The 8,843-nt window shown below is 44.8% G+C and overlaps 1 protein-coding gene across 1 annotated transcript; it reads left to right on the forward strand.

The window, feature by feature from the left end:
- On the forward strand, positions 1-923 carry LOC145800127 (uncharacterized). The gene is made up of 3 exons (XM_082889768.1): positions 1-159; positions 268-414; positions 531-923. The coding sequence occupies exons 1-3, from the start codon at positions 1-3 to the stop codon at positions 921-923; spliced, it is 699 nt and encodes a 232-aa protein (XP_082745894.1).
- The last annotated feature ends 7,920 nt before the right edge of the window (positions 924-8,843 follow it).

Raw genomic sequence — 8,843 nt, forward strand, 5'->3', positions numbered from 1 at the left:
ATGAACCCTCTCAAGTGTGCCTTCGGAGTTACCGCCGACAAGTTCCTTGGTTTTCTTGTACAACAACAAGGGATCAAGGTAGATGGGGATAAGATCAAGTCAATCATGGAGATGCCACCACCACACTCTCAAAAGGCTTGGAAGAAATTCCTAAGAAAGGTGTCATACCTCAGGAAGTTCATTCCAACCCTTGTTGAGATAACATTTTCCTTTGGGACACTACTGAAAGGGAATCACGAGTTTGAATGGTTGCAAGAACACTAACAGGCATTCGATTTGGTGAAGAAAGCACTTACCGCTCCACTTACAATGATTGCCCCACAACTTGCAAAGCCTCTGCTACTGTACCTGACCTCTACACCCCGGTGTATTGGAGCTCTACTTGTCCAGGACATAGATGGTGTTGAGAAACAAGTTTGCTACATCCGTCGCAAAGTCAATGGAGCTGAATCACGATTGAGAGGCATTGTTTATCCTTAATCTTCACAACGTAGAAGTTGTGCCACTATTTTTTGGCACACCCGATCCAGGTTGTGACCCGGAGTGATCCAGTCCGCTACTTGTTGAGCAAGGCAGCTCTGACTAGAAGAATGGCAAGAGGGATTTTGGCTCTAGCAGAATGTGACATCACTTGTGTTACTGCCAAGGCTATTAAGAGTCAAGCACTTGCAGACTTACTAGCCCAATTCCCATCTGGTGAACATGAACTTGTGGAGGTACATCTACCAGATGAGGTCCATGTCTCAACAGCTGCAGTTGAGACTCATTGGGACTTAAAATTTGATGGAGCTTCCGGAGCCGGGAAATGTGGAGCTAGCATAACACTAACTAGTCAAGAAGGAGAGAAGTTTCATCTATCATATAATCTTGACTTCGAATGTTCAAACAAAGAGGCTAAATATGAGGCATTGATACTAGTCTAATTGCTGCCCAAAAGAAGGGCCTTTACAAGTCGAAAATTTGGAGCGACTCCAAGTTAGTTGTCAAGCAAACAATGGGTGATTTTGCCTTGAAGGAGCCTCTGTTGGCCCCATACCACACCATTGTCCAGAAGTTGCTCCCCTAGTTTGATGATGTCTAGATTCAGCACACCCCTCGAACAAACAATCGTTTCCCCGATGCCTTGGCTACACTAGGGGCAAATGTGGATATACCAGATGATATTATAGCCATCGTCATTGAGAAAAGAACAATCAGACCAGCAGAACTTGCATCATTCCTGATCCTCAAAGGAGAGTTGTATTTTTGCGGTCCTAACAACCTGCTAGCAAGGTGCGTCGGTAGACAAAAAGTAACGTACCGACTCAAGCAGATCCATGCTAAGTCCTACGGAGATGGGGATATCAGTTTATACTGATGGATACAGAGGCAAGGGTATTACTGGCCAGAGATGGAAAAGGAAAGTATTGAGTTGCAGAGGTAATGTGCAAAAAGTCAGTCCCATCCTAAGGAAGAGGAAGCCCATTTCTTAAGCAGTGAAGAATAGAGACAGCCATATATTGACTACCTTGGAAATGGCATATTGCTTGAGAACAAAGTCGATGTAATCAGAGTTAAAGAGGTGGGCCCTTCCCTTCTTCCTTGACCAAGGCAAGTTGAACCGTAGAGGCTTTGAAGGGGAACCTTTGGCGTGTTTATCAAAAGAGGAGGCAAATGAAGTGGCAAGAGAAACCCACAAGATAGAGTATCAAGGAGGGCAGCGATTATATGGACATCTCATTCACCTCGGCTACTATTGGCCGATAATGGAAGAAGATGCCAAAACCTTTGTAAGAAGATGCCAATCCTGCCAGAAGTTTGGGAACTTGATACATGCACCAACGGTTGAGCTGCACAACATCAAGACTCCTTACCCGTTTCATACTTGGGCATTTGACTTGGTAGGTCCTATAGCGCAGCAATCTAAAGGCCACAGATGGATACTTGCAGTGACAGAAGTTAACACCAAGTGGATAGAGGCTATACCAATAAGAAAAATAGATGGGGCAGGAGTGGCCAACTTTATCAAGGAAAACATAATCTGTAGGTTTGGCATACCTAAAGTAATTTTGTCTGACAATGGAACTACCTTTGTGAATCGCCATGTGGGAAGATTGTTGGGCACTTATCAGATCAAGCACCACAAGTTTACCCTGTACTACCCGGCAAGGGAACAGACGAGTTGAGGTAACCAACAAAACCCTCATCCGAATACTGAGTAAAATGATGGATGAAGCAGGGGGCTCATGGTCCGAACAACTCCCCATAGCACTCTTGCCATATAGAACGTCAAAAGGAAGCCAACTCAGGCAACCCCAATTTTCCTAGTATATGGGTCCGAAGTTGTGTTACCAGTTGAGTTAGCAGTACCCTCAGCAAGAACAGTTATGTCAGCACACTTAGTTCTAGATAGTAGAAAGAACAACAAAGAGGCAGCTGAAGAAAGAAGGGATCGAGCCTTGCGGGCAATGGAAAAGTATCATCAGTCCATAGCTCGTGCCTACAATTAGTCTGTTCAACATAGGGAGTTCATGGAGGGGGACTTGGTATGGAAGGCAGTGGACACAATCATGCAGGGTCAACCAGTCCCCATGTTCTCACCCAGATGGGAAGGCCCCTACAAAGTTGTTGAGGCATGCAACAGCGGGTATTACAAGTTGACAAGAGTAGATGATGGGTTTAGAATTGGCCCTATTAGCGCTAATTATGTAAATGGGTATTTTCCCTAATTTCTTTTGTTCAGAAAAAGAGTTGTAAGTTTCTTTGTTAATACTTTCAAAGCAAAGTGTAAATAAAGTGTCATACACTTAGTAAACCTGTTACTCTTGTAAACACTTAGTGCGAGGAAAGTTTTCCATACTTGGTGAAATTTTAGCCTTGTAAAAACTTAGTCATGGTGAAATTCTATTCATAGCAAGAGTATTGCCCATCCTTAGAAGCTATGTAAAGACAATTGTGGGGAAGTGGTTTGGAAATACTCTTTAGATCCTGGGAGACACTAGTGATCCTCAGCTAGTCACCTAAAAAGATACAAACACTCCGGTCAGGGGTGCCGGAATTAACACTCCGACGGACAAGTCAGTTCAGACACTCAGGATAGCTTCTTTACTAAGTTAAGTGAAGTGATTCTTACATACCTTTCTAAATCTGTGGTTCTTGTATTTATACTTGCTTTTTGGACCTTGGGGCTTGAGCCTACTTTTATCCCATTCCCCTTTTATTTATTCGGAGCTACTGATCTTCGGCTATTCGGCCTTCCTAATATATTCAACATCCTAGTCACGCAATATGGAGCCGAATAATATCTGATTTCTGGGGTACACACCTTCCGACTCTTCTATTTATTCGGCTCCCACAATTGTCCCCCAAGCACTTTACCAACGACAGTTGGCTGGAGTGCTTGGTTTTGAATTTTGAAAAGTCAGAGCGAAAAATCGGCGGTTGGCCCCATCCTCATATGGATATCTAAGTGCACCCCTTTCGGTTGTCGTGTTGACTTCCCGCCCTCTCGTACTTGTCTGTTTATTGCGATTTAAAATTCTGATGTCCTTTCGAGTATGTATTTTATGACGCTCGTCGCTGGATTGCCTTTTGAATCGTCCCTGCAACTCTCTTCTCCGATATCCTCTTCGTCCTTTGTAAGTTCTTTTCTTCCTTGCTTCGAAGACTCTTTCTGGTTTATTCCATCCTTGGCATATTCTCATAAACTGTAGGGTATGGCGAAACATTTAAAAGACCTCCTCTCATCAGATCGAATTGCTGGCTTTAAATGTCATTTCTCCATTCCTGATGATGTCCGTCTGTCGTTTGTGGTAGATGGCACTCTTGATATGGAGAGGGAGGATAAAACCTCGACTGTCTTTCCTCTTTTGTCAATTGTAGAGGGTGGAGTCCATTTTCCCCTTCACCCGTTTCTTAGGGCTGTGCTTCGCCATTGGGGTTTAATCCCTTCCTAATTCAATGTGAATTTCTTTAGAATTATAATGGGGGTTATAGCGCTCAACCGTCGCCTAAGAATTAACCTTGGCATTCCAGCCATTTGGCATTGCAATGCCTTGGCTAAGTCTTCTGGACGGCACGGGCGTTTCTTCCTTAGGGCCAAGGATATCGACCATCAGCTAATTACTATGCTTTCCAGTTCTGGGAAACGAGTTGATGATGTTATGGTCGTTGTCCAGGGTAACTGGGAATTTGTCGAAGGAGAGGATCACGTAAACATTATTCCTAGACGGAGGGGCGAGCCAGGTGGCCGATTGCCTTATCGCTTTTATTATTTGTTCATTTTTGTTGCAAAGCCTCTTCTTTGAAATGTTACGGCTTGGCTTGTGCAGGGAACGACTTGAAGAAAGTCATGTCTTCGACTGACGACGTCGTTCTTTCGGATATCAAAGTCGCGCTCAAGTATTTCGGCCATCGAAGTCTTCAGAAACAAGGGAGGGCAGCCCACGTTCAGCTTCGTTACGAGCAGACATATACGACCTTCTCGGCGGTGGAAAATATCCCGGTTCCAGAGGGTAAAGATTCTCTTATCGCTCTTATTTTGTCCGACTTCAAAAACTTGATGCAGGTTGGATTTGAAAGGTCTGATTCGGAGCGGGATGTAGCTAATGTTACCGAATCAGATTAGTACGAAACCGAGTCTAACGAGGTATTGAATTCGGAGGATCCTCCATCCACTTTGGGCTGAGGGGATCTTTCACTTGACGGCGTTTCTCACGGCTTAGAGGATCTTCCCGCTGCAGGCCCCAAAGACATGGCCGGGTTAAGCCTGACAAAACTTGCTAGGAAGGCGAATGCGGAAAGGTTGGCCGTGCGGCGAACAGCGGAGGCCCTTTCGTCTGAAGCACCACCCGGCACCGGATCTCAGCTCTCCCTGCCTGTTAGCGAATCAGAGTCCTTGCGCGTTGTTGAGGTGGAAATGGCAAAAAATCGGAATGCCGAATCTACTTTGGTCGTGCAAGATGGCCAAAGAGTGGAGGAGGAGGCAGCGAAACGCCATGCCGAATTTGAGGCCGGCTCAGAAGAACAAAGCGGCAAACATCCTCGATTAGAGGGATCGAATGTGGTCGTTCCTTTTGTCATTTAGCCGATGATAAAAAACATGCCGGTTTCTTGTGATGCTTCGGTGCTTAAAGATCTAGAAGTCGCATTCAGCTTGGCTACGTCCGTGTCGTTACCGTCTAATAGGGAGGCTTTCTGGACGGAACCAAATCTGAATGCGATAGCACTAGCCGCCCAATCGGCACTTTTGGTACATATTCAGACTTTACTTTGCTTTATCCAAATACTGTTGAAGTTATGGTTTTAAATTCTTGTTTTGTAGACCGTCGGAAGGATAGCCGATATGGGCCGTCGCCATTGCGACACCGTCAAACAGATTGGTCGTTTACGAAAGAAACTTGAGGGCTAGAGGAGAAGGGCTGAGGTCGAAGCTTTGAGGGCGAACAAGGAAGCCCCAAGGGCCGAGGCCGAGGTGGAGAGGGCTCGTAGCGTGGATCAATTGAGATCGGATACCGAGAAGGTAGCGGACGCGAGCGAAGATGCACTCAAATTGGCCCAGAAGCGGTCTCCAAACTGGAGGCTGAGTTGGCTAAAATAAAGGCGGCAAAGGAAACAGCTGACTCGGAGGCTTCCAAAGTATTCGAGGCTGGCAAAAATACTGTACTCGCCGAGTATTTGGACCAAGTCCCGAAGTTTGAAAATCGGGGATTCAAACATGGCGGGCACAAAGCCCTTGCTGCTGCTAAAGTTTCATTGATTATGCCAATACCATATGAGCAAGTGGATGTTGAGCCATTGGAGTCTGATTCCGATGACTGATCTAGGAAACTGACATAGTGTAGACACCCCATTTTTGACTGTCCTCAAGACTTGGACGTCACCATTGGAACACTTGGTGATTACCCTTGTTTGTGTTCGTTTGGAGTTCCTGGAGGTCTCGGCTACGTGCCCTGCCTCAGGATCTTCGAACTTGACCGTTTTGTGTCTGGTTTTGCACCAAACACTTGTGTTTTGCCTTGGAGGGGCAGGGAATGCTTTGTGAGGCATCCCCACACACCACCGGCAGTGGCTAGAGATCACCGGCTGGTTTTTGCTGCCATTGGCACTTTTTGTTGCCAGTCGGCACTATTTGTTGCCGGTCGGCACTCCTTTTTGCCAAAATGGCATCTTTGGCCGGCCGACTACTGTGCATCTACTTTTGCAGATATTTTATCACAGCTGTCTTGCTTTTGGCTCCCCTCCATACACGTGTACGGAGGGATCTCTCTCTTTAGAAGCTTATCTTGTAAGCTTTACAAGACAAAAGGCTCTATAAGAGAGAGCCTTCTCTCTTGGCCTTAGGGTTAGACACTTGAGACACCTTAGATATTTTTAGACAGCCATTTTTAGGGTTTTGAGTTCTAGGGTTAGAATCCATACACTTTCTATCTCTATATCTCCCTCTTTGTGTGTGTTTAAGTGTGTTTGTGTCTTACTATTGCACACAAACACATAGTGTTTCACCTTCACTTAGCTACTGAGGTTCTAAGAGGTTGGTTTTGAAGTTTTGGAGCTGTTTTCAACCTAAAAGGAGCTGTTGGAGCATCATTGTTGAAGAAGTCAACAAGGGTAACAATCTTGCCTTTATATTCTCCATTTTTGCATTGTATTTTGACCTGTCTTAAATTCGTTTTTGGGCTTGGTGTATAATACAAAAAAGTTCTGTTTTTTAACCCTCTTGATTGTTTATTAAGAGCGTTTTGTGGTTTGGAGGTATTTGACCCCTCTTAGGCCTTGAAAGGCCCCATTTTGAGCCATTTTGAGTGAGTTTCGAGACTTTGGTGTTTGGGCCTCTTCACCACTAAAATCTTGAGGGATTTCAGTGGTGGAGATGGTGCCTTGAAGTCTCCAAAAGGGGAGGGCCACCCCCTCTCCTTGTTGTCCTTGAAAGGGACCCTTTTTGGCTTCTTAAGAGAGCATCATGTTAGAGTGTGTATTGATCATGTCTTGGCTGTTTTACATGCTTATTATGCCATGATATAGCCTTGTTGTGTGTTGGTTTTGGTACACCATGCATGCTTAGCATACCTACCATGTAATGCCATGTTATTGCCTTAATATGCCTTAGGTTGTTAGCCTTTGCTCTAGCATGTTTTAGGTCTAATTTTGTGAAGCTTGTGTGCTTATTTTGCCATGCTAGAGGTCTGTCCATAGTTGTTTGGGTCAGCCATGGCATGCATCATATGCCCCCTTTGCATTTTGGCTTGTTGGCCTCAAGTGTGTGAGTTTGTAGCATGCACTACTTGCTTTATTCTAATGATTTGGCATCATTTATAGTATAATTTCAGACCTTATAGCATGCTTGTATGCTTGCTTTGGACACCTCTTTGAAGCTTTGGAACCTTGACTTGCATGCCCCATGGTTTGGCCTTTGTGCATACTTTTGATTTTTGAGCCATTTAGATGCCATCTAGGTGTCCCTTGGGTGTTGTTTAGGTTTGCACTAGACCTATTTTAAGTCCTCTTAGCCTTATAAGGCTTGGTTGATTTAGTCTTGGTTCAAGCCCCTTTGATTTGCTTCAAGCACTTGGGCCATTTGTTGCATGTTTAGCTTGACTTGTTACTTGGTTTGGCACCATGTTTTAACATGGTTTTCAATGCTTACCTTGCATGCCATATGTCCATGATTACCTTCTTTCAAATGTGTTTGAGAGTTGTCCCATTTGTGCCTAAGTGTCAGCTCCCTTAACATGTGCATGTTTGCATGTCATTTAGCCCTCATTTTATAGCACTTTGGCCACTGTTTTAGGCCTATTTAGAGTTGCCTAAATCATGTATAAGTCCACCTTTCGTCAATTTGCATTGCCTCATGCTTGCTTGTATGCTTGCATAAATGTCTTGCCATGCCATGTTGCATCCTTAGCTCGCATGCCTAGGTTGCATTGCATCTTGCATGCATGCCTTATTCCTGGACTTGGTGATAGGAATTGGGCCTTGGTTTGTTTGTTTGGTTTGCATTTCATTTGACATGAAAGTTGCACACTTGATTCTTTGGGCCGTCATGCATGGAAATGCGTGATTGGCGGTCCGAGAATCGAGACACATGTCCTTTTGAGTCACAAACATGATAGGGGACATGATTGGTGCATACATTGCTTGAATTGTATTGCCATGCAAGTTCTGTCCTCTGCTGCCATGAGTTGCAGGTTTTGCAGGCACTCTTTGCCGACCGGCAGTATACCGACCGGCAGTAAATCACCAGCCGATGGATTCATTTTGTGCCAGTGATCATAGGCCACTGCCGGTGGGCATTCTACTCAGCCGGTGGTGATTCCCAGTATCCAGAGAGGCATCCTTGAGACTTTGGCAGTCTTCGGAGAGGTGGAGCAGGGAAAATAGAGGCAGACTATACATGGCCGTGCAGTTCCGAGCGGGACCCGAGCATGCGCTGCATCTGGCTCTCCTCCCGAGGCAGTTTACTGCTTTTCCTAGCTTAATTAGTTTGTTAGCTGATTAGGTAATTTGTAATATTTAATTAGCTTGCGTAGTTAATTAATTTGTATTATTTATTTGGTCCCTCCGGGCGAGGGCAAATCTGTAATAAGCGTGTGTGAGTGGTGTGTATGTCTTCCAACCCCCACTTCTTTCTTTCCTTTTATTTACCTGCTTTGATGGTTAGTATTAGGGCACGTTTAAATTAGCATACCTCATGCAACGCATGCGTGCATTCATGCATTTGTATTACATGCACCGGGCTCGGTACATCACGCTAACTGCATTTGTACTTCAATTTCAAATTGAATACGTGCATCAAATTGATTGCATTTCACATGCCATGCTTAGGTCAGCCGAGCCTATTCTAGTAATGTTTTGTATGCGATGCA

The sequence above is a fragment of the Camellia sinensis genome, chromosome 10 (assembly GCF_055761805.1).
Source record: "Camellia sinensis isolate YWXY chromosome 10, ASM5576180v1, whole genome shotgun sequence".
In the NCBI taxonomy this organism is placed as follows: domain Eukaryota; kingdom Viridiplantae; phylum Streptophyta; class Magnoliopsida; order Ericales; family Theaceae; genus Camellia; species Camellia sinensis.